General features: G+C 37.7%; 1 protein-coding gene across 3 annotated transcripts in view; it reads left to right on the forward strand.

Moving 5' to 3' along the window:
* The window catches only part of ERICH3 (glutamate rich 3), a 118,360-nt gene that overhangs the window by 58,016 nt on the left and 33,094 nt on the right, over positions 1 to 27,250 (forward strand). For all 3 annotated transcript variants that reach the window (XM_082418763.1, XM_082418765.1, XM_082418764.1), the window contains exons 8-11: positions 7,856 to 8,036; positions 15,092 to 15,278; positions 20,491 to 20,792; positions 25,598 to 25,831. In XM_082418763.1, the coding sequence (XP_082274889.1) occupies positions 7,856 to 8,036; positions 15,092 to 15,278; positions 20,491 to 20,792; positions 25,598 to 25,831 (904 nt within the window). The remainder of the gene's footprint in view (positions 1 to 7,855; positions 8,037 to 15,091; positions 15,279 to 20,490; positions 20,793 to 25,597; positions 25,832 to 27,250) is intronic.

Below are 27,250 nucleotides of genomic sequence, written 5' to 3' on the forward strand. Positions count from 1 at the left end.
TTTTTGTTTTTACAGTGTACAGTTCATGGTTTTACTATATTCAGAAGTTAGGCAACCATTAGCACCATCTAATTTCAGAACTTTTTCATCACTCCAGAAAAAAAACCCATATCCATAAGCAGTCATTCTCTAATCTTCCTTTCCCTACCCCTTAGCAACTACTATTCTACTTTCTGTCTCTATTGATTTGCTTATGGATATTTCATATGAATGGAATCATACAATAAATATTCTATTGTGTCAGGCTTCTTTTACTCAGCATAATGTTTTGAAAGTTCATCTGTGTTGCAGGTTGTATCAGTACTTTCTGTTTGTGGCTGAATAATATTCCACCATATGGTTGTACCACATTTTGTTTATCTCATTGTCAGTTGATGGGCATTTGGGTTGTTTCCACTTTTTGGCTATGAATAATGCTGCTATGAACATTTGCCTGCAAATTTTTGCATAGACATATGTTTTCATTTCTTTGGATGTATACCTAGGAGTGGAATTGCTGGGTCATATAGTCAACTCTACATTTTACTTTCTGATGAACTGCCAAACTGTTTTCCCAAGTGACCACACCATTTTACATTTTCATCAACAATGTATGAGGGTTCAAATTTCTCCACATCCTCAGCAATACTTGTTACTGTCTTTTGATTCTAGCTGTCCTAGTGGGTAAGTGGTATCTTACTGTGTTTCAAATTTGTATTTCCCTAATGACCGATGACACTGAGCATCTCATTCATGCCAATCGTGCACTTTTACTTTAGTATTTAGATTTATTTTATTTTGATCTAGAAAAGATTCATTTAAGGAGAGATGTCTCTCATGATTAATTTACACATTAAATTCATTCTTTCATTTCATGACCACCGTCCCAAAGCATCCTTCAAATGCTCTTAAAAGGAAAGAAAGAGGTAAATGAAAGAGGTAAAGAAATATGGTTTGCTGGTGGCCACCTGTTCCTCTGTGAATGTATAGAACAGGGTCCCTGGATTCTGTGGTCTGTGTCTCTAGGCCATGATCCATGAACTTCCTACTCACCTTTCAGGCATCTGTAATTGCACAGGGCTTATCTGGAGTCTAGGAAACCAAATGACAGGGTGTAGATCTCACAACCCAACACATTGCTTCTGTGCCCTGTTGCTTTATAATTTGGAGATATAATACCTGCAGAGTTTTTTAATGCTTTTACAGAATCTATGTGACTAGTTAGATTTTGCTCTGAGGTTTACCTCATCCATCTGCAGATTTCTGTGTTTCCACTCAGGACTGCTGGTCACCTACTCCACACAGCAGCCTACTGAAAATGTGGATGGTACTATAAATAGTGTTTATATATGTGAAAATACAGGCTTTCAAATAAGAACCTACTTAATTATTATGCTTATCAATGAAAAAATAAAACATTGTTTTAAGTTTTTATATGTTTTATGATAGAGAAAGCAAAGAGCTTCGCCAGGCACGAACTAGTCTGGGGCTTTCTCCATATCTGGTTGAGGCCCCCTATCTACTTCCTAGACTCCAGATAAGCCCTGTGCAATTACAGATGTCTGAAAGGTGAGTAGGAAGTTAGCAGATTGAATCAGGAAGCAGAGGGTTAAAGGCAGGAGGGGGAGAAGAGAGTAAGCAGAGTCCATCTCAGTAGTAGTAGATTCTACATAATGATGTTAAATTAAACTTTGTAGAATAGCTCCCAACATGTTTCTCCCCTGCTTAAAACCTTTCACTAGCTTCCCCTTTCCTAATGAAAGTGAGTTATTCGTCTGCCTGACTTTTAAAATGTCAGTTTTATGATTATTCGGGTGTGTTGAGACCTATAGATCAGAAGACACTTGCCTTTAAAAAGACAGTTTGTCCCTTACAGTTCTCAAGAGGAAGGGACATGCCTGTTTATTTTAGTCAGGATTCCATCTAGAATATTGTTTGACACATATCTGGGCACTGTGGCTCAGCCAAGTTGATAAATAAAATTAACCATCACACCAGGCCATGCAGGGCCACCCAGGGAAGCACCAGGGTTATCAGGAGAGGCGTGGGAGGAAAAGGTGGGAAAGAGCCTCTGTTGTGGTTTCTGAGGAAGAACTGGGCAATGCAGGGTAAGCAGGCATAGGATGGGATAGTATGAATGATGTTGGCAGGGTCTGGTGTTGGGCTGTCCTGAGTTGTCTGGTACCTGGTGCTGGGGCAGGGAAATATTGACCCAGAGTGTTAGAGGCTGGGGGAGGGTGGATATGGGCTCTCAGTTGGTTAGTGTGCACATGATAAATGTTCTCCCAGGCAAGTCATTTACTGTCTCTAGGAACTGGTTAGTCTTGGGTGAGATAGTGTCCCAGGGTCAGTAAGGACCCAGATGTCAAAACATCAGAATAAAAGGACATGCTTAGTATACTATCATTCAAGGGCTTTCAGGTTTTGGCCCTTTTCCCGTTTTCTCTCTGCTCCTAACCAAGCCAAACTGAACTACTTTCTATACCCTCAAATGGTTGGTCCACCACTTCCCCAATTCCAGTCTATATATTTTTTTAAATTACTTTATGCCAGAAAATCTTTTTCTGTGCATTGCCTGTGAGTGCATGGGAGATAAAAAGAATGTGTTTCCATACCCATCTTTCCCTGCCCCTCTCAAAGACTTTATGCTCTACACTGTATTTCTATACATAGTATAGAAATACTTCTTCCCTTCAAAAGGACTTTGTTACTTTCCTTATGTTCCTTAATATATTCTGCTTAGCATACTCATGTACCTTTATTATTTCTTACTTCTACTCCCAGATTATGAAGTTTGTTGAGGGCAAGCATTTGATTTTATTTACATTTAATCAAATGTTTATTAGTACTGTGTTCATAAGTGGGTATTGTTTTATTTTCCATGCAAAAAGTAAGCTTTTAGTTACACTTTTTCACTTAGGTAAATATTATGGATATCAATTATGCCTTTCAGATATAGATCCCTTTTCTCCAACAACAAATAAAGTCTAAAAAATATTAGCTTTTTGGGAGAAATTGCACATTTCTTTTGTTTGACTTAATTTAAGGAATATTTTAAAATTTTTCTTTCTAGTCAGTGCATTATCTTGGTATTTTTTACTCTTAGTTTCTCACCAGTAGGCTAAGATTTGAGAATGAAAAAGGAAAACATCAGCACGATTTTAATATATGGTAATTCAACATATTTTATGGTAGGCTTGATTTATTTTAGACAAACATTTTCCTTTAAACAATGCTTTTGCTTAAAATTAGCATTGCAGTTTGGTAACTACATAACTAAAAAGGACTTAAAAACAGTATAAAAAGTCAATTCAACAATCAAAATATCTTTGCAGCTGGCATTGTGGAACAAAACCCTAGAAGAAAGGGAGAACCAAAAATGCTTCTGGGAATCAGGGCAGACCACTTTACTAAGAGGTCCGATTTGGGGATCTTCTCACCAAAAGCAAAATCCATCTGGATAATTTGTAGTCTTAACAGACTTAATGAATTCATTCTTTTGAGGGAGATGAGGAAAGGAAGGCTCACGTGTCAACCCAGCATCCTCCAAATCCAGAGCTCAGATACGTCTAGAAGGCTGGAGGCGTTTGGGGGCATGTCAGGAATTAGCATGAGATATAGGTTACACAGTAGTAAGAAAAACAGGCAAGAGTAAAGTGAAAAAAGCATGCATAGTAAAAGCAAAGGAGGGAGAAGGAGAGAACCAGTTGAAACCAGAGTGAAAGAGAAGGGAAAGAGTAGAACCAAATGAGTAGGGCTTCCCTGGTGGCGCAGTGGTTAAGAATCCGCCTGCCAAGGCAGGGGACATGGGTTCGAGCCCTGGTCCGGGAAGATCCCACATGCCGCGGAGCAACTAAGTGCGTGCACCACAACTCCTGAGCCCGTGTGCACCACAGCTACTGAAGCCCACGTGCCTAGAGCTCGTGCTACGCAACAAGAGAAGCCACCGCAATGAGAAGCCCGCGAACCACAACAAAGAGTAACCCCTGCTCACCGCAACTAGGGAAAGCCCATGCAGCAACGAAGACCCAACACAGCCAAAAATAAATAAATAAAAAAAAAAAAAAAAAAAAAAAGAACCAAATGAGTATAGTGAAAACAGGTTTCCATCACAACCAGAGGCTTCCTGAACCTTTAGAATGTGAACACTGTAGCACTGTGCCTCTGGCTGAGTCAGTCTCCCTAAGACCCGAATAAGAGTCAGCATGGGGACTGCCTGCCACTCTTTATGACCAGGCTTTTTATCAATTTTTATCAAGGCTTAATCAACAAAGGTGGTGTTTTGTTTAACAGGACATCGTGAATCAGTTTTCATGTTCTGGTACCTATTGAGTTCCTATAAACGTAGAAAGCTTCTGATTTAGGGTGAGGTCAACCCGCTTTTGTCTCAGCAAAGGACAGAATGTGGAATCCCTAATTATTCCATAGCTGTGTCCAGTCAGATCAATGTTTATTAGGTCTTTACTAGGTGTCAGCACTGGCAAGACACTGGGGGCGTAAAGATCGTTAAGATACTGTCCTTATCTACTGAGAGAGAGGAATACAAGGAAATAGTTTCAATGCCATGTGACTCATACAGTTATATAGGCCTCGAGATTAAAAACATGTTGGTCATATTTGGGCCACTACAATTAGTTCAGTTACTGGACCTTTAGATGTAATACAAGAAATTGCAATAGTTGAAAGATAGTAGGAGTTAGAGACTATGTAAGACATTTTTTACTGTCTGAGGAATGTTGGCCCTTATCCCATGGATATTGGGGATCATTGGAGGACTTTAAGTGGGAGAGTTACATGATCTATTTCGTGACAGTAGATCACTCTGATATACAGGAGGAGGGAGAATTTGAAGGACATCAGGCTAGAAGTGTGGGGACCAATTAGTAGGGTAACCATACTTGCCAGCTTTCCTGGAACAGCTCAAAGCTATGCTCTTTTTTTCTAACATACTAACTAGAGGTTTATTGCAGTGGTCCAGGTAAGACCTTACGATGTCCAGAGTTCATCAGGGCTTGGCTGAGTAGATGGAGAGGAGTTGCTGCCCAACACTATCAACAAGATCAGGCACTTTGACACCCATACAATCTCTGAAATCCACCTCTCACACAGGCGTGGGCAGGGATAAAGACATGCCCGTGAAAGTTTAGTCTAGCCATGGAATGCTAAATATTACAAATATATAATGGCTGACTGGTTCACCACTCAGTAAGCTTGTTGTTTATTTGTCAGCTCAGATTGTACTTGCCTGACAAACCTGAAAAGAAACGAGAAGGAAAGTCATAAGCTGCTGGTCAAGGAAGTAAGAGAGGTAACCATTAGTTGTGCAGGGGTTTGAGCCTTGCTTCTGTTCTTGAAATGCAACTGAATTTTCATGGAAGGTTTTTTGTTTTTTGTTTTTTTAAAATTTATTTATTTATTTATTTTTGGCTGTGTTGGGTCTACGTTTCTGTGCGAGGGCTTTCTCCAGTTCCGGCGAGCGGGGGCCACTCTTCATCGCGGTGCGCCGGCCTCTCACTGTCGCGGCCTCTCTTGTTGCGGAGCATAGGCTCCAGACGCGCGGGCTCAGTAGTTGTGGCTCACGGGCCTAGTTGCTCCGCGGCATGTGGGATCTTCCCAGACCAGGGCTCGAACCCGTGTCCCCTGCATTGGCAGGCAGATTCTCAACCACTGTGCCACCAGGGAAGCCCCTCATGGAAGGTTTTGTTAATTGCTTGAGGACAGCAGAAAGGGCCCTGAAACCTTGTTAAAGTTTCATCAGTCTGGGGTCATTATAACCTTGCAAGATGGTAAGTATAGAGGCAATTTAGTCAACTGCACGAAACAACTCTTCGTTTGTTAGTGCATGTATTTAATCATGAGCTGTCACTTGGGCCTCCTATTAGAACCCAGAAAAGGTTACTTGGTGCAAATAATTGAGGAATATTTTAGAAAGAAATGAAGCAACCAGAGCAAGAGAAAAGAGATGTTGCTATCAGGAATACACTTTAGCAGAAAAAAAAAATATGAATAAGAGTAGATGAAAAAGGTGAAGAGCTATCCTTTATTTTATTTTTAAACATTCCTCCATCCAGTTTTTCATTTTGCACATATGAGGAGGGCCTTTCCTCCACTCTAATCCCACTGTTACCTTGTATTTATGTAGTGCTTATCTCCCAGAAGCCCTTCACACGGCTACCTCTGCCACTTTAGAAAGTATTGCTTAACAAAGTGGGATGCTCTTATTTAATCCGTCATATCATTAAATGCTCTCGTGGGAGCTTGGAGCTGAGTTTGCCTTAGGCTGGTGATTGTGGGTTGGGTTGCACACGTGCATGTCACGCTCCACAGTTGCTCAGGCAAGAGGAAACATGGGATGACTTTGTAACCAAGAGCCAGGCCTGCCATCATCCCTTTGCTTTCAACTGTGACTCAAGGAGATGTTTCTAATCTGCAAAGAATTATCCAGTTTGCTGATTTACGTTCATGGCTCCTGGTGTCCCTGAAATATTTCTCTTGATTATCTGTCTATTTGGGAGCTCTGTCCACAGGCAAGACAATTTGCTCAAATTTTAAATCTCAGACTTTCCCGCCCATTTACACTTTTCAGACTGTCATTTGCTGAATTTCACCAAATTTACTTCTTCTGGTTTTTGCTTCAAAGAAGTAGGAGTGAATGAGAAAAAAAAATCCTCTGAGGTAGAAGGGAATGGCTTTGGAGATGGAAGTATTTTATTAGTTCCTTCAGAAATTTTTTTTTCAGGTTTGTCATTCTTAATAAAATGCATGCTTCCAAGGCATCTGTAATTCAGTGAGATCAAACTCAAATAATTGTCTTGGATTCACTGAAAGTTGGTCTCTTCACATTTTTCATTTAGCTAAAAATTGATTTTTAGAAAACTGAAGTAGATTAAAAGTAATGCCTCGTATCTGTGTAGTTCTAGAAACCTACAATATTCTTACTAGGACCTCTTAAAGTCTCTCAAGGAGCCATTCCTATTTCTCTGCCTCTTCTTCCTCTTCCTTTTCTTGCTTCTCTTTCCGGGTCTTCCTCTTAGAGGTTAGGCAAACACTATACTTATTCACTACTGTGAAAATACTTCAGAATATAAACTAGGAGGCAAGGCATTGGATATTTAATCTCTGGTATTTAAGTTTAGTGCTTATTTTATAAATAATTTAAATTGGTCAATGCCATAGAATATCAAGTAGGTTTATGAGGTGATATTTTTTGTTGGGTTTATTGATTGATATTAAGAATAATATTAATAATGTTGGTTTTTCATTGAACTGAATGCCTCCTGTGAAACTGCATAACCCCAGGTACCCAACATACATTGCTCCTGATCCTCAGAGTGACCATAGAAGGAATCAAATGTGTGCATCTCCCTCTCACAAAGAATAAGTTCAGGGAAGGATGTATTGTCAGTGCTCAAGTATAAAGATAACACTCAATTACAAAAACAATTGCTAAATTACAGTTAATGTCGATTTGAATTAGAACAAAATTGTCACCAATATTTATTTAATTAATTTGATTTGAATTTTTATTTGAGAACTAGCAAAAAGAACCAAGAGTAGTTTCCTCTTTCCATCACTGATATTTTTGTTGCATGTAAAACACAGACACATACGTAAGATAAAAGGTGACAAACTTTGTCCAAATTCCCAGAATTTACATTAAAAATACGAAGCCAAAATGTATGTATGCTATAATTGTTAAAGGCATTTGTTTTGTAATGGGCTTGACTTTTTGTGCACTGTATATAGATTGACATTTTATAAAGGTTTCGTTGCAAGGTACATAAAAATAGCCTTTTCTATTCTTTGTATTACAATGTCATCACACTCTGATTAGAAGGTGATTAGTTAATAAGCCCCCTTTTTTTGTTTATTCTAGGATTCAAGAAGGATTCACAAAACACCACTGCATAGTAATGCAGCTATTACAATGATCTATTTGGGGAAAAATGTGCACCTAGCCTATGATCACTCAGATTTCCGGGATGAAATAAAAGTTTATCAGCAGCACTGTGGTGGGGAAAACCTGTGTGTCTATGCAGGCAAACTACTTGAGAAAGGTACACATAAAATGTGAATGTTTTAATTGCTTGCAGTTGATGCTCTAGATAAGCTATTGTTGGTATAATATCAAAATGACTTTAATCACTCTATGAAATTATGCATATCCAGGGACTTATAAACCAGCTGCCTACAAGTAAATCCAGATTTACTGCTCCATGATTGAAACTGAAGCAGCAATTACTCTTGCAGATTGTGGAATAAAGAATTTGGAGTGATTTAACCCAGTAACAGATTAATCTTGAAATAGAGATATATGATCATTAAAATGTTGTACGAATAAACTGTCCCCCAATTTACAAGTTAACTATTTGTCTTGCCATAGTGAATTACATCATACATTATTCTAAGAGAAAAATACCAGATTGGCAATTTGTTCTTTAGAACTATGCTGAGATAAAATCACAAATCCAATAAACCTCAGGGTGAATCACACCTAAATAATGCAGTACAAAATTTGGCTACATGCTTTTATTACATTTTCATTTCCCTTTTATCATAAATCCATGTTTGTTAGCATAAGATAATTTTTGTATCCAATATAGGATTTCACATATTGTACCAAAGTGGTTTTTTTTGTCAATATTTAGTTCTGTGGCACAGCAATTAAAAGGAAGAGTTGTTACAGGATTATGTTTGCTATTTCCTTGCTTAAGACACTCTGTTTAGAAAGTAATAGTGTTTTTACTGATTAAAAGAAATATTTATATTTGGGTAATCTAGATATAGACTTAGGGATTAAAGGGAGGAGTTGGGGGCAAACATGGAATTGTTACTTTTGGCTTTTCTGATTTCCCTCATCAATCAAAAACAGTGACTATTAATTTAAAAAAAATTCAACTGCTTAAAGAGAACTATACATATTTAGGGATAAAGTATTGAAAACTTACCAACATAAGAAAGGATATACACTTGAATGTTGGTTTTGATTTAAAGTAAAATATGATATATTATAATGAATTATATACATATTGAATTATATAATGAATTACATATATTGTATTATAATGAAAAAACATTTTTCTTTATAAAAATGTATAAAATTTCTTTTTAAAAAATAATGCCAGAAACTACTTTTTCCCATTTTATGTACTTAGCTGAAACGTAATTTACTTTGTTTCATTTTGTCATAGCATCTGAGAGTTCGTTCCTTCCATTATGTAGATGAGGAAAATGAGAGGCATCCCGAGGTACAGTGGCTCCCCAAGGTCTCCCGTCCAGTTCTGAGCAAGGTTGAGAGCAGGGAGAGATCCCAGCCCCCTGACTAGGTGCAAGATCCTTGTTTAGTACTATCCAGCCCCAGTTAGCTATTCTCAGTAGCAAAGGGTTTCCTATATTTCCATAATATAAGGGGTATGAAACCCCTGATAATAGTGATTAGATACACTTATTTTTTAAAAGTATCACTTTCAACTATTAATTTTGATGAATTGCTGAAATTAGCTACAGTCTCAAATTGGAGTTAACATAATGAAACTTTTCCTGGGTCTTAGATCATGCTTTAATCAATAGAGTTCATATAAAATGGCTATTTGACTGCTGGGAAATGTGGCACATACAGATGAAAAAAGAGCAAGGCTTAGCTGAATGATTTTCTGGGAGTACACTCTGTGATAAGATTGCAAAACCAAAGGTTACGGGAGAATGTTACTTGGCTAAGTGTTATTTTGCATGCATATTGATCCCAGAACTGACTTTTTCTTATGTCATTGGACAGTCTTGAATAATAGGTTGGAATGGGGACTGAAGTAATTGAATCCTGTCCCCACAATAGTTTTGTCTCAGCTTGCCCTTGATTACCATGAAAGTAATCGTTCAAAATTGAAAAGTTGGGTGGCTCAGAGTTGACTTGTGGTTCAGCAATCTTAGCAATTTAGCTGGACTGAAAAGAATCTACCCTTTTTACAAATCAAATCTGTGCATGATTCAGTGAAATGTGAATAGGTTTTTAGAAGATTTCTGTTTTAAAAAAAGGGCCTTTAAATTTAGGATTGGAGAAGTAAACTCCTTAAAAATGTAGCATTCATTAATTTCTCTTGCTTTTGGATGAGAATAACAATACAATTAATTATTTGGGAACATGGCAAGTGCATCTTTTATTATCATAGTGATTCATGATGTGTTGCAGTTTGATTTTAGACATCAGGCCACAGATCGATTGTTTATTATGTACACCTATGAAGTCGCGGAATATTTCTGCTGCTTGTAAAGAGTACAGTTCTTCACAGGCAGTTTTATTTATCATTCATCCTTTCAAACAAGGCAGACGTTGGCCTCCTGGGTTCATGTGGATACGAAGAACAAAGTAACTTTTTTCTGGCTCTCTTATAATTCCTTTTCTGCCCCATTTTCTTGTATTTCCGTAACCTGATCCTGTTGTACCTATTTGTGCATTCCTCACTACTTCTTCACAAACACAGCGGCTCCTTCACCAGCCCCTTGCCTCCTGTCTCCTCCCCACCCCTGCCCCGCCCCACATTGTTATCTTGTCTTTTCCTGTGCTCTTTCCTTTGTCTGCAATAGGACAAAGGATTTTAAATTCAAAATCGTATTTTAAGTTCAAACCGTATCCATCTTTTAAGATTCAGATTAAGACTGTGAAGCTTTCCCAACTGACTTTTATTCCATTTTATCCCTCTCTTTTGATGACAATGGCTCTTAACACCTAAAACCGAAGCATTTCATTGTACCTTGACTTACATTAACTGTTTTTTTCTTTTTTCTATTACTCTTTATCATATATTGATTTTTTTAGTTGTTAAAAATAGGTGTAACTTACAATCCATAAAATTCACCCACTGTAAGTGTACAATTCACTGATTTTTAGGAATTTTATAAGGTTGTACAGCCATTATCACAGTTTTAGAACATCTCCATCACTTCAAAAAGTTCCTTTGAGCTCACACTTTGGCAATTAATCTTCACTGTCATAGCCAGCCCTAGGGCACCATTGATCTGCTTTCAGGCTCTACAGATTTGCCTTCTATGGACATTTCTTGTAAATGAAATCATACAATAGGTAGTATTTTGTGTCTTGCTTCTTTCACTTAGCATAGTGTTTTTAAGAATCATCCATTTGTAGCATCTGTCAATAGTTGCTCTCTTATAGCTGAGAATACATTACGTTACATGGATATACCACATTTTATTCGTCTACTCCAGTTGATGGATATTTGTATTGTTTCCAGTTTGGGACTATTATAAGTCATGCTGTAATGAATATACAAAGACAAATTTTTTTTGTGTAGACATCAGTTGTCATTTCTCTTGAGCAGCTTCCTAGGAGTGAGTGTGATGGCTTTTGCTTCCTGAGAATGGGTCATACCCTTTCCAGTTGCTTTGTGTCTTTTGATATTTTTGCTGAAAACTGGACAATTTAGATCATCTATTAGAGCAACTATGGATTCTGAATTCCCACTTTCCCTCTGGAAGGTTATTCTTGGGTTTTTTATTTGTTTGTTTGTTTAGTAGCTTATCTAGAACAAATCTGTGAAATTCATGTCCCCTCTCCTTGGTATACAGCCAGTGGTGTCTCTGCTCAGATTTTTTTTTTTGTTCTGTTTTTACTTTTTAGGCTAATCTCTTAGGGTTGTCTCTGTGTTTTCATAGTTTAGTGTCATTCAGTGATTTGTCAGAGGTCGTGTTCAAGCACTTTGAGCCAGTATAGCCTCCGTCTTCTGCCAGTGAATCTGTTTGTAGGTTTATTAGTTTCCTGGGACTGACATAACAAATGTCCCCAAATATGGTGGCTTAAAACAACAGAAATTTATCGTATTACGTTCTGGAGGCCAGAAGTCTAAAATTAAGGTCTTAGCAGGGCCATGCTCCCTCTGAAAGCTGAAGGGGAGAATCTTTCCTTGCCTCTTCCCACTTCCGGTGATTCCCAGAAATCCTTGGTGTTTCATGGCATGTAGTTCTATCACTTCAACCTGTGCTTATCCTCCCATGTTATTCTTCTCTGTGTATCTGTGTGTGTATCCTCTCCTCTTCCTATAAGGATATCAGTCATTGGATTTAGGACAAAACAAATCCTGGATAATCTCATCTTGATCCTTCCCTGATTATATCTACAAAGACCCTATTTCAAAATAAGGTCACATTCTGAAGTTCTGGGTGGTCATGAATTTTTGGAGGGCAATATTCAACACACTATAGTGGGTTCAGGAGTACATTCAAAGTTCAGGCAGTTTTCAAATCTGTTCCAACTTTTATTTTCCACCAGGATCTAATGTTTCCTTTGTACACAGGTGCAAGCTTGCAATGAGACAGGGATGTGTGAATAAGTTGGGCCAACTCCAATCCATGTTGCTTCCAGTTAGCTGGAGATGTGCAGAAAGCTTATCGAATGTGTCTATGACTGCCTTATTGCCTGTATCCCCCTGTTAAATTCCTGGCTAGTCCACTGACCTGTTGCTTGCCCTGATTAGAACTACAGTCTCAGGCTAGCAGAACCTCTGACCTTCCCTGTCAGTTTGCTCTGAGATTGCTGCTTATTGCTAGTAATGCCACTGACCAAGGTTTTTTTTTTGTCTTCTGCTCCAAATCAAGTCGGCCTCTACTGACAGTGAAGCCGCTGGTTACCTATGGCCTGCCCTTCCCTCCTAGAACTGCAGTGGCAGGAGAGGGCAATGGGAGCAGCCCTAGGCAAGAATGCCACAGATTCCCACTGTTCATACCAAAAGTTCAGTACTTTTTCATAAAAAACTGCTGCTCAGTTTGTTCTAAGTCTTTGGTCCATTTTCAGAGACAAAATTTTAAGGGAAGAGGATTTGGTGACCTTAGAAGTCTGGTACATTGATTTTTGTCTCTCCTGCTAAATTATAACTTCTTGAGGGAGGAGAACACGTTTGATATTTCTTCAGTATTTTTATGTCTCTTTAGTGCCTAAAACAGTGCTACCACTGTCGGTCAACAACCAATAACTACATTTTACAAATATTATAGGATGCTTTCTAATAGTGCCCATTATAATCTTTAAGACTGCTCTGTGAAGTGGGTAAACTGGGTCACCCCCTCCACTCCACTTCCTCACCCACTCTCCCTGCCATCCTCATTTTATAGATGAGAATCCTGAAATGCAACAAAGTTAAATGTCTCATCAAGGCACACTCAACTAATAAGTGAAGAACTGGGACATGGACCAAAATCTTCTGATTTCTGGTCTATAATCTTTCCACTACTCCATGCAGAAACCATGAAGTCAGGGTTGGGAAGTGTCACTAAATTTTAAAATATAAAATTACAAAATAAGTAACAAGGGACCAAAGGTAGAGGGTGTCAATTCTTGTTCAATAAGTTTGAAAAACAATGGAAGAAATGAAATAATATATGGATGTGCTCTCCAACCATGTGGGTACCAAATAGAAGGGCACTCATATCCAAGAGTTGTTCTGTGCCCATTCTCAGCATTTCCTTGACTCTACTCTCTTCCTGGGCTGGGTCCTTAGGGAGTTAAGGGGTGTGATGTTGCAGCAGAATGATCATATTACATGAATGTCTCATTCAAGTTTCTGTAATAAGAGCAGTCAAACTAGCTTTCTAGTTACCACTTAAAAAGTCCATATATAAAGACAAGTGGATTTTAATATCTATTGTATCTTAGTTTCCCCAGACACTAACTTGCCAATGTTCTCTTTCCTATTTTGTTTAATTTCACATCACAAATACTAAGGTATAAATGACGGAATTGCCTTTTTAATAAGTCTATTCTTTAGTATAAGTTGCATCTGATTTAGATGTTTTAGGGGCATAATATGGTATATACACTGTATTTCTAGATTACTATGAAAGAATGAGTTAAAATAATGATTCACTAATTATTTATTGGAGGCCTCCTGTGCCATTGTCCTGGGATCTGGGGAAATGAAATTTAAACTCTCATGGATTTCACAAACATGCAGGGCAGCAAACATCTAGATCAAGGTTCTCCAAGTGTGGTCCCTGGGCCAGCAGCATAAGCATAACCTGGCAACTTGATAAAAATGCAAATTCTTGTGCCCTATGGAATCAGAAACTCTGGGGTGAGGCCCAGAAATCTATGTTTTCATAAGCTTTTCAGGTGATTCTGATGCACACTAAAACTTGAGAACCACTGGTGTAGCCATATTTTAATAATAAGTGTAACAATAGGAAATATTGCAAAAGAGAGGCAAAAATTATCAAGCCTATTAATGGTAGAAGTGGAAGAGTCCAGGGAGGCTTATTGTAGGAAGTAACATTAGAAGTGTCATGAGAAGCAGGTTTCTGAGTCACTCTGTAGAATAGAGTTTCTCAGAATTGGGTTTTGGGATGTATAGGGTGAGACTTCTTCAAAAAGCATTATAGAGACTTGAAATGATTAAAAATTGTTAATTGCAAGCAGTGGTTCTTAACTTATTGGTGAGACTTTTGGGTGGGTTGGGGATCAAGAAGGGGTCTCAAATCTAGGCAGAACTGAGAATGGATTGAAGATGGAATAATTCTGCCTCATCCATACATGTATCAGGATGTTTCAAGTCACAACTAAAGATAAAAATTTATTTAAAAGCATTACTGAGTAAAAAAATAGTCATATAAAAGCATTACTGAGCTCACAGCAGCCTTTTGTTATGTACTTTATTGCTAGATAACATAGCAAGATAGAGGCGTGGAACCTAGAGAGATGTTTGGATTCAAACACTAACTCTCCCACTTACTGTATGATTTTGGCTGAATTACTGAACTCTAAACCTAAATTTCTGCATTATGGAAACTAATGATGGTAATATTTCCACTTCATATGGTTGTTGAGAAATAACACACCCAAGGTAATTAGGCATAATGCCTGGCCATATTAAACGCTCATATAATTTTAGGTTTTATTATTTTATTACAAGTCAAAGAGTTTTATAATGCCTTGGAGTATTTATTATATATATAAGTAATAGAATGTGTTTTTGTGATTAAAAAATTGTCCTCAGGTTAAAAAGGAGATCTAGAAAATAATATTGTACTTATATAACAGAAAAATGTGATTTAAAACATGTTAGTTCAAAGTCAGTTGCTTTCACTAATGTATTTCCTTTTTAAATTCCAGAGACCTTTCAGTTTATTTCCAAAAGGCACCATGGTTTCCCCTTCAGTCTCACCTTTTTCCTGAACGGGATACAGGTGAACAGGTTAAGTTCCTGCTGTGAATATAAGCATCGAAAAGGTTCCAGACTTGGAGGCAAACGAGGCTACTTTGGGTTTGTGTGTGTCGAGAGATCATCTCCTTGCTACAAGTATGGAAACAAATGTCCTTTGGTAGAGGGCAAGTTTTGCTACATTTTTCTTTGTATGCTTTTACTGATGTATTTCTCAGCACAATTTGTTAAGAATCATATCAATGTAGATGAGCCTAAAATATCTAAGTTAAAGGTTGTTTATCACAACAACCTGTGTGCTGCATTTAAAACTATAAGATATAAAGTAGATTTCCAGATGTATTATATAGTGGACATAAAAGCTGGTGGTGTTTCAAATTCTGTTTCTTTTCTACCTGTTCCTTTCCTCATAATGCTTTAAGTTCTGTCTCTAAAGGGAAGGAGAGAGGCTTTTCCCCCCTCATTCCTCGTAGTAATTTATTTTGGGCTGAGCTCCAGAGCATGTGTCAAGCATCTGGCTTATATAGTTGCATATTATAGGTTTTGCATGATAGAGGTGTACCTGCATTATCGTGTAGTCCAATGATCACTCTCATGCCCCTAATTTCAATCTCAGACATAAAAAAATACATGATAAAAGGTCAGTTTTGACTATTATTCATCAGTTTTCATATTGGACATTCTGTTTGTAGTCAGGAAATCTTCTTGCAGGCTTTGCTTAATTTTTTCCTGAAAGTACTCGTGGAGAATTGACTCTGTGCCAAGCTAGAACATGGCAGTGAACCAACCAAAGAACCTGACCCATGGAGTGCCTTCTGACAGGGGAAGTGAAAATAATATACCAATAAAGCCATGCCAGTATACCAATAATACACCAACCAATTAGTGTATAATAGATGGTAATAAGTGTGATGAACGCAAAACAGGGTAAGGGAGATATAAGGAACGAGGGGGGACAAGGGTCAGAAGGCAGTATTATTTTATGTAGGATGGTCAGTAAAGCCCTCTCTGATGTCTTTTGAGCAGAAACCAGAAAAAAATGTCTCCTTTTTCAAATAGGTTTTCAGGTAGAGGAAAAGCATATACAAAGGGTGTGAGACAGGATTATGCTTGGTGTATGTAAACTAGTGTGATCAGAGCAAAAGTGAGAAAGGGACAGTGATAGAAGATGTCACTGTCAGAGAGGCAGTGGAGTCAAGTCACGTAGAGTCCTATGGTCATTGCAAAGACTTTGACTTTTATTCTGAGAGGGATGGGAAGCCTCTCAGGTAGGTTTAGAGCAATGGCCTGTCATGATCTGATAGTAGCTCCTATGGGAAAAATAAAATAGAGAGGGTGGGGGGAAGGGTGGAAACTACTTTAATCCAGAGGAGAGAGAGTGGTAGGAAGAGTTACAAGTGATTAGGTTCTAGACGTATTTTGAAGGTGGGGTTTACAGGATTTATTGATGGATTGGATGCAGGGCATGAGATAAAGAGCAGAGTCAGAGATGATTGAAAAGTTTTTAATCTGAACAACTGGAAAGATGCCCAGTTAACATGGGAAAGACTGTGGAAGATGCAGCTTTGGGAGTGGAGACATCTATGAGATATGCAAGTAGAAATGTTGAGTAGGTGGTTGGATCTGTGAATCTGGGGTCTGGTGAGAGGTCCAGGCTGGAGATATATAAATTTGAGAATTGTTTACATATGGATGGCGTTTAGAGTCATAAGATGGGATGAGACTGCTTAAGAATGGAACGCAGTAAGAGAAGATGCCTGAGTAATAAGTTCTGGTCACTTTGTTCAAAGGTGAGGAAGATAAAGAGGAACCAGGAAAAACCTAGGAAGGAAGGCCAGTGATTAGACAGAGAACCCAGAGAAAGCAATGTCCTGGAAATGAACAAAATGTTTCAAGAATAAGGCATAATCACCTGGGTCGAAGGTGTGGCTAGGTGAAGCAAAATGAAAATTCAGGATTGAGCATGATTATTTGGTAATGTGTTGGTTATTGGTGATCTTGGCACAAGTTGCTATTGTGGAGTGGTAGGAGTGCAGTCTTGTTTGGAGTGGGTTTAAGAAATAATTGGAGAAGAGCTAAAGCAAGAGATGACAGATAGCTCTTATTAAAGAGTTTTGCTCTAAAGGATGGAAATTGGGTGGCAGCCAGGAGGGAGGATGTAGAGGCCCAAGGGGGCTTATTACTTTTTAAGATGGGAGATGTTATAATATGGTTATAAGCTGATAGGTAGGGTTGATACCCTAGGGGGGAAAAACATATTGATCAGGCGTGACAGAGAGAGAGAAATTGCTGGGGCAAAGTGCTTGAGTAGACTAGAGGAGATGGGATCTAGGGCTCAAATGGCGGTGTTAGCCTTAGATGAGAGGAAGCGTTCTTCTGTAGTAACAGGAAGAAAGATGACATATAGGGCAGAGAGAGGTGCAAGTTGGTGGCTGTGTTGGGATCAACTGGAAGTTCTCTGCTGATTATTTCTATTTTCCAGTCAAAGAGTGATTGGAGCCTTAACCTCAGCTGATTATGAAGCTAACAAAAAATTGAAAACCAGTGTTTTATGAGAACTGTGCATTTTAGTTGAGGATAATAGAACTTACTCTTAAACATCACGACAATTTTGTTATTATTATTTGAAAACTTCAAAGAAAGAAACTAGAGGGAACCAAGCGAAATCATATAAAGAATTGAACAGAAACTAGTTAAGTGTTGAAAGGAGAGTAGATGCCATCCATCAGATTTTGGCACTGAGTATTAAGCCTCGATAGAAAGTGTTTAGGACCAAACATTTTATAGCTTGCATTTATGCAGCAATTCCCAAAGAGTGCAATGTGTTCACACATGGATGATTGTACACAAACTCATTAGCTTTCCTGGGAGTTAAACAAATGACTTGCCCACATATATGGAGAACACATATTTGACTTGGAACAGAAAAGCAACCTCAGGTAGGTCCTAAATATACCCGGGCCTTCCTGCTACATTGCCCTAGACCATTCACTGTCCCACTTGCTAGATGACTCTTTCACACCTCTTCTCTCTTAAGGAGGAAGGATTTAGAAATTTTTTGAGTTACCTGTTTAAGGTCCTTAGAAAACAAGAAAAGCTTAGCAGTGTTCACTTCCAAAGTATGGAGGTTCCACACCTGTATCCATCCCTCAATCATGGGAACTATTTGAAGAGTCATGGTAGTTACTTTCAGTTGCTAAAGTGAAACACAGGAAAAAGAATTGCCTAGCCAAGAGAACGAAGACTGCTTTGAGCTTTAGTAGTGAGAATCAACACCTCAAATTATACTCAGAAGTCAAATAGGTAGTCAGTGATGAGGAGCACAGATGTTACCCACTTTGTTTGCCTAATTCCCTTAAGCAGATGGGCAATAAAAAGTCTGTGCTTGCAGTAGGGAGGCATCAAAGCCTCTACACAGTCACAACATAAACTAAAAGTAACAGCATATCAGAGGCTCCAAATCAATATATTTGGTGTTGCCATTGATAAGGGAAGAATAGCTTGAGCAGAAGGAATGCTAGTAATCATAGTCTCTGAAGATTCATGACACCTTTATTTTCAAGGAAAGCAGTGTGCTACGTATATCATCATTATAGTCAAGAAATAATTTATCATGCTTAATATGGCTGAGGAAAGTATGTTCTTATTATCCCATTTTTCACAGCCTGATAGTTACTTTGAGTGCATATCCTTTTAGCTTTATTTTATGGGGAGATAGTGAAAGGATAAGTGATATAACTAAGTTCTCATATTTACTTGTTGGGAGAATGAATTAAGATCAATTCCTATGCTATTGCTAGTCTAGGGATGGCTGAAATTCAGTGATATCTTCAGTTTAAGAAATTGCCATTGGATTTGATTCACGTAGAGGCAATTTTCAAATTTTACATATTGTTTCTATTCTTCCTGGACTGGAAAGTCTTGACTGCATTCTGACCCCACTCTAATTGACCTAGTTCCCCAATAGTTGTGTGACATGGAGAGAAGGGGATGTGTGAAGTTCTAGAGGGGGAGTGGGGAGACTGGTAACTTCCAGGCACTTCTTTCAGGTCAGGGATTGTCTCTAGGCCTTGGTGAAAACTTCTCCACATTATGTTAGTCTTTGTGAGGAGAGTGTGAGTACTTGCCCTGGTGGTAAGCCCAGCAGTGTAACATTTGTCTGTGTAACTAGTCATCTGAGAAGGCTATACCTGTAATCTAATAATATGGGTGTACTTCAGTGGGAGGTGACAGAGTCTAACAGGCCTGAACTGAAAGCCAGCTTTGTCACTAACCTGCTGGGTGAACTTGGGCAAGTCATGGACTCCTTGAAGCCTCAGTTTCCTCATTTGTAAAGTGATGACAATAGTTCTTAAGTTATGGGTCTGTAGGGGAATATATCATATAAGATCATGTATATAAAGTACCCAGCAAAGAGATTGGCACAGAAGGAGTGCTTGATACTCTTATTATCATAGTCATTATTTTTATTAATGTATGTATTAGAGTTATTGGAATTCCTATTTTGATATTAACTTGAGAGATAGGATAAAAGCTGTAGAAGAATTTATTAATGTTACTTTTGTTATAGCTGATTTTTTAAAATATTTTTTAACATCTTAAAACATTCAGATCATTTGCTGGCTCACCAGATTTGCCTTAGAATGACTTTAAGACCTCTATAGATTATTGCCATTTTCAAAAAACAAAAGCTTATTGCCAGGAAAAATCACCAAAAGATTGTGGTACAGGTTTCAAAAGGCCATTCTAAAAGCAATAATGACAGTTCTGTTAAAATAAGCATTCAGGCTCCTGAAGTGTTTATTTAAAGGGCACAAAAATATTTAACTGATTGTATTTCTTAAAAAATCAATCATAATTATTTAGAGTCAATTTTGTATGTCTTTCTGTTGTTGTGTTGTTGGAATAATAAATTATCAAAGACCGAATGACATCTTTCTTCTGATAATTTTTATCTCAGCTTCCTTTTATTGATAAACCTGAATGTTCTTTTATCACATAATTCTAATTTGAGGACTTAAATTACCTATCTATCTATCTATCTCTGTTATAAGGCCAAATATATACTTTAAGGCACAAAGTTTAGTTTGAGACTATAATTCATTGTTGTTAAGTTGCTTTCTTTTCTTGTATATTACTGTGGGTAAAACTATTAAGAATTGTGTTTATTTACAAGATTTTGGTATTAATAAGGAGAAAGTAGTTTATTTTAATTAACTATGTGTACTATGATAAATATGTTTCTTGTAACATTCCTTACTGGAATAAGAGAAGTGATTTAAAGATCTTTGCAGTTCCATTGTGCTATATATAAAGGTTAATCAACACTTTATGTTAATGTTTTCCCTAGGTGCATTATTGCAATGGGCCTTGACAAAAAAACAACTTCACCAAAACCTAGGAAGGAAAAGAGTATTGAGAGAAGAGAGGGATTGATGAAGGGTGAGGGGAAACCGAGGAAGGATAGAGAGTACCTGATACCAAGAAAGAGAGAGATGGAGGGGAGCAAAACCTCAGCTGCAGCCATTTTTTCAGCTCAAGAACTACATACAGGGATCGGCGAAGTGAGAACTGCTGTCGAAGAAATGGAATGTAAAGAAAAGCCAGGACAAGAAGTCTGGGAAGATGACCAAGAAAACATATTTAAATATGGTAATGAGTAACACTGGGTTCTTTTGCTGTTGCGTGGTCGTTTTGTTTGACTTTACAATGTGATTATAAAAATTTGCAAAAATATCCATTAAATGTTGTTACTCAGTTTTGATCTTCAGGCAACTGTGTTGCAGGTGAGGAATCCCTGACCACCTTCTCAACTGTTTTGCAAGGAGTTCTGTGTGGCCTGTCTTAGAGGAGGGTAGCCTAACTCCAGGGGGTTGAAGGTGCTTGGAGGAGGAGGCGGGAAAGGAAAGTTTGCGTCTGCGTGAGCCAGAGGCTCTGTTCACTTATGCAGGGAGAGACCATTTCACCAAACAGAATTTTGCCTGTTTTTTTCACTATTTGATGTACTTGCTTTGGTGAAACTGATGCTTTGGCATCAGGTAAGAACAACCTATGTGATTATATAGTGATAGAGTATTCCATAACTGAAAACATTTGATGAAGGTCTGGGGTCCTGGAGCTTGTCTGCATTTCTTGTTTTCTTGTTCTTCCTTTCCCTCCCCTCCTGTCCCTTCCCCTCCCTTCCCCTCACTCTCCTCTCCTTCCTCTTCATCTTCTTCCTCCTTATCCTTCTCCTCTGCCTCCTTCTCCTCCTTTCTTTCCCCCCTCTAACCGCATACACACACTCATATATATATATATATATATATATATATATATATATATATATATATCCTTACCGTATATATATACATACCCTCACCTTTTGATGTAGTAGATATTATTACTCTCTCCATTTTAAGAAAATGAGGCTCAGACATACAGAGAGAAAGTAGCAGAACTAGGATTCATACTGTAGGAAAGGAAAAACTGTTTTCCCTCTACCCATCTTAGGTTCATTAACTGTATCCTTGTAAATGAAACTGACAAAAGAGATGAAAAAGGGAAAACAAGCAGAAGTTTATTAGCAGGTGCATCATGCATATGTATGGGAACACTCAGCTGAGTAACTCAAGGGGGTGGTTAGAACTTGGGCTTATATGGCATCTTAATAAAAGAAAAATACATTTTTTTCAAGAAGTGACAAGGCAAAGGAAAAGGACATTGAGCTTCCAGGGGCAAAAAATTGTGGGAAGGCAAATATTATGTGGAAACTAACGGTAGATAAGGGCTAGTTCTAGTGAAGTTTGTTATGTTGATGCCTCTGGTGCCATCTCTGGGCTGCTAAGAATCAGAGTTGTCTCGTATGATTAACTTTTGTCCTTCCTGGGAGAGAGGGGAGGGGAGACACCTTCAAAAATGTATGTCCTGCTTTTAGGGAAATGGGGGGAGGGCAGAGAGCTTCTCTTCTATTTACTACTTCTCAATTGCCTTCAGCTCAAAATAAACCTTATGCCCAAGTGGCCTAGTTTGGGGTGGCATACTCTGCTACCCTTTAATACTCAGGCTTGTCTAATTCCAAAGCCCAAACTTTCAAACACTGTACATATAACCTCCTCTTCTGTACAAGCTATCCTTGATGTTACCTGGTTGTGAGTGATATGTCCAAAGAATCAGAAAAGGGGAGCTGCCTGAGTGTCCCTCTTGCACCCAGGAGACAAAGCCTGGATTAGAGGAGCGCTAGCCATTGGCTGGGATGAGTGTGGAAGGGCTGGTATCAGGAAAGGGGCATCTCCCAGGTCTCTTCTTCCCCACCGTCTCTAGTTGCTGCCCAACAGTTTCAGAAATCCAAGAGAATAATTACAGAGTTGTTTCAGCATTGGACTTTATATCTGTTTATTACTGAAATAGTGTGACTATCTAAAAAAGATTTCACTCCTAACACTTTGACCCAGCTTACCTCTCTCCATGATCCTTTCTAGTCTTTATTCTTATCTTAAACTGAAAATTTTAAAATATCTGTAGATAACAATAGCAACAGCAGAGAAATGAACAAATGGGATGTGTTTTCATGTGTTTTAACTTTCACAACATACAGGTATGTTTATTTAGGCCATGTTAATTTCTGTATTTCTTTTTCTTAAACCAACATGGCCCGTGCTATGAGTAGCATACTTTATGACTATAAAACAGCTTTTCCCAAGATCTTTCTTCTGTGTTGGCTCCTTAATGGACTTTAAATGCCCATTTCTATTTAAAAGAAGAAGAAACAGCGGAGCAAGGCTTCAGCTCTCTGTAGAACAGCCGCTGATGGTCAGGGCAGCAAGAAGCCGGTGTGGAGGTCAGCCAGGGAGAGCTGCGGAGGGATTGATGGTGACCTCGCATTGACTTGCTTCCTCATTAGTGGGGATGGTAAACAACAAGCTAATTACATTCTCTGGAAGAAGAAAGATGAGATGGGGAAACAGAAGAAATTATGAAAAGGGATCCGGAAAGCATGCCACTAGTTCATTCATATTGAAAACATGAGTAGATGAGACAAAGGAGGTGTGCTCTGAGCTGCGATGCTGATGCAGTGCTCCTGGTTAATAGAAGGCTAATATTTAAATGTGATGATAGAACAAAGCCAGGGCAGCCTTGAATTTCCTGTTTTGAGAGAAAACACTGAAGCTCCTGCCAAATAGGATTCAGGGACTGTTCTTGTGGTTCACCACATGGTCCTTCAATTTTATGGTCTGCTTCGATAATATAACTGCAATTGTGTCCTAATTGTGGACACTTGTATGATTCTGATTTTAATCAGGTGCCTCCATTAAAGTTTATTGCTGTCAATAAAGCACATATTGTGTGTGATTTCTCCTATTCTATGACCAACTCTCTCCACCCCCCAATCAATCATGATTACTACTAATCTCTAACGTTTATTAGGAGCCTACTGTCCTTGGCACTATACTAAGCATATTTTAGGGATTATTGCTTTTAATAGTCCCCATAGCTTTGTGAGGCAGGTACCACCCATATCACAGGTGAAAAAACTGAAGCTTAAAGATGTTGAGCAAATTGACAGGTCACACAGCTGTGTTTTAGCTGGTACTTGGACACATGACAGCCTGACTCCAAAACCCTCATATTTCACCACGCTGTAATACTGTTGATGGACTTGCAGCAATTTACTCATGTACTCTCTGGCCCCTGCTTATCTTGTGACCAGCAGCAAATATCTCTTGTTTCTAATGTGTTTCTCTGTGTGTGTGTATTCTGTGGCTAACTTCAACCACTCCTAGGAAGGCTTCCACAATCTCCAAATGACTTTCCACCCTTGTTTAACTCTATTCCACTTATTTGACACTATTTCACATAATTAATCATGAGTCCTATATAAAAATCTACAGCAATTGAGCCCAATAGTGTTAAAACTGACATTACTGAGGGTCATGTATAAAAACTATTCTAACATGAATACAGTATTTCTTGTGTACCTACGTCTTATTTCCTCAACAAAAATTGGAGATTCCTTGATGGGCAGGGGTTGTGTTACTGTAATGTCTTTTATCTTGCAATTTTAGCCTCTTCCAAATAGAAGGGTGTCAATAAAGGCTTATTGATTGGCAGCTGACTAGACCAAGTGAGAAGCTATCCCATTACTTGGTCTGAAATATTTGAATCAAAATATTTGTTTTTATGAGTATGTCCTGTTTCCATTATGCAATATAAACTAATTTTTTCAACTTCTTCCTTATTTTATAATTTTGTTCTACTGATTCGCATTTCTCTTTCTCCATATTAAATCTCTTTCATGAAAACTTTCTCGTGATGAGTTCTCTTCTTTTGCCTTTTTTCGTTACAGTTTCTGATCTCACTTTTCTTCTCACATCGCCCTCATACCTTCTCTGCATTAACAGAGCTTTCTTCATATGCACAGGGCATGCATTTCTAAATGAAGTTTCTTTCATTGTGGCAGAGTGGACAGCTCTCAAGTAATTACCCAAAAGGCCCCCACTGCTGGAGAAGAAACCAGACTACCTAATAACTAAAACACACAAAATAGGGAAAACTTTATTTTTCCTGTAATTTTTATTTTAAGAGCTAATTGTTTGTTTGCTTAATTGGTTCTGCATGAAATCCTTTTGCTCTCTATCCTTGGCATGTTGTCACTTCAAGATTTTTAGTTTTTGGTGGAAGAAAAAGGGGAACAATTAAATATGAAAGGTGAAAAATTATAACCACAAGGGACAGATGGCGTTTATCTGATGTGACAGTTTCCTTTTTCTGCTACAGATGTGTTACACTTCTGAAGAAATGAAGCAAATTCATGACTGTGACAGGAATATTCTATTTTATAAGAATTTTTATACTTGGAACGTAATTATTTTATTGATTGTAGGAATGAATAATGCATATGATTTCAGTTCTGGCCCAGGTACAGAATCCTTCATAATGCCTTTTCTTGATGTCCATTTGGTTCTCTCAAAGAATGTGCTATTCACAGTGTTACTTCTCAGGGCCTTTGGACTTGATTAATTGAATTTTTTCCACTTCACTATTCATTAACCTGATATCCAAATATTTTGAACATTCTTCCTATAAAATATGGCCTCACTGGGTCTCCAAATTAACTTTCATTATTATAATCCTGTTCTCTTCATTTTTAATTTATTTCTAATTTATTGTTTTCTATCAAGTTCTTCTCTTGTTCATTTTGGTTATTGTAGATGATGATGTCCATTTGTAAATGAGCTTTTATTATGTTTCAGGCTTGTCATCTGGAACTTCATTTATTTACTGCTCTTGTGTATGTAACTGATTGCAATCTTTGATCATTTGCTATTAGTTTTCCATGTTCACTAACTGTGTGAAAGGGACGTGAAGAAAGGCCCAGAGAGGAGAGGATAATGGAGTCAAAGTTCTCATTAAAGTGAAATGGGTTAAGTATTAGGGATTCTATTTTCATTCTCATAGTGGAGCTTTTCTTTCCTCAGAATATGAAGAAGATTTCGAAGCAGATGAGGAGAAACAAGATGAGAAAGCTAATGAAGGACAGGCTGATGATCAAATGAATGGAATGCCAAAGTCACCCTCAGATGATGAAAAAGATCTTTCAGACCCTGAAAAGGAGAGTGAAACCTTGTTGTGGAAGGCATCAGATGCTGATGACAATGTGAAAGATGAGGTTGATGGATGCTCTGAGAATGAATTGGAAGAGGATAAACATGGCAAGTTGATTAGCTTATCATTTGACATAGGCTGTTTAGCAAGTATACTCACTACTTTTCTTTTCCTTATATTTAATGAGATAATCCTCTTTAAGAGACTGTTTAGAACCTGGTTCCCTAACCGGAGGATGCTGATCAACCCCTCTTCCATAGATATCCAAATTATGGAGTCATTCTTCAATCCTTTCTCTTTCTTTAGTTTGCTGGGATTTTTCAGCAGGGTGTCAGGTGAAGCTTGTAGTGACACATCTTCTGTTTACTTAGAAAGTTACTACCTTTTTTTAATCTCAAACTATCTCTTCTTATATACACACACATATACACCATTTTTGTGGCTTTGGAAAATGAAAAGTAGCTCCCATTCAATTAAAGGAAAAGTTGAAAATTCCTCCCTTATGTTCATTTTTTTTTCTTAACTTACCTTGAACGCAGATGCTGGCATATTAGTTTATGGAAGGATTATTGCTCTTGGCAAAGCTTCCCCCTTATAGTCTTCAAACCTAAAATGACTCTGAATGTTCACAGGGAAAATACAGAGCTTTTCTGGTAGATAAAGAAACTCTCATTATCTGAGGCATACCTTAAATTTTTAAGACCTTTTTAAACACCTTAAATTACCAAAATAATGTCCAAAGAAGGAATATATTTCTGGCTTTGTCCCATGAAAGGGTTTGGCCAAGGCTATGTGGGTCTTAGTAAATAAAATATCCTCCCTGGTACATTCTGGGCATTTATCAGTGATAATAATAACCCTGTCTTATATTTAAGTATGTGTATGTCTTTGTACTTTGCTTTAGACTAGAGAATGAGGTAACATTATGATGACTTTTTGAATTGCTGTCAATTTTCCCCATTCTTTTCACCTCTCAAATTTTTTTCTGTATAAAATCTCAAAATTTTGAATTCAAGGAATACATAGGGATTATACAAAATAAGAGTAAATTAAGTAATAAAGTAATCACAAGAACAAATATTTAGTTTGTAGTTCTATTCTGTTCAAGAACAAATTCAAGCAAACTTATTCTAAAATTTCATGCAGACATATGCAAGGCAATAAAATAAAGAACAGAAATTAGAGTAAGAAAGAAGATAATTTTACTAGGAACTGCACATGAGACCATGACTATGCTTGAACTAAAAATTTAATCCTGAACTTCCTGACAGTCAGAGTAAAGAGTGAAGCACAATGTGAAAAATTAGAGTGATTTTCACTTTCAATATATTTGAAAACAAGTTTTGCTGCCATTTTATTATAGTTGAAAGAACTACTCTATATTAATGATCTAGCATTGAGAATTTTTTGTAAAGTCTTAAATCAGGTTTTTTCTTTAATTTCTCAAGTTACATTTTATGTTTCTAGGCATGCCAAAACATAGCTTTTTACCCTCATTTTGAATGTGAATATTGGATTTAAGTTTA

Source organism: Balaenoptera physalus, assembly GCF_965194825.1.
Source record: "Balaenoptera physalus genome assembly, chromosome: 1".
Lineage (NCBI taxonomy): Eukaryota > Metazoa > Chordata > Mammalia > Artiodactyla > Balaenopteridae > Balaenoptera > Balaenoptera physalus.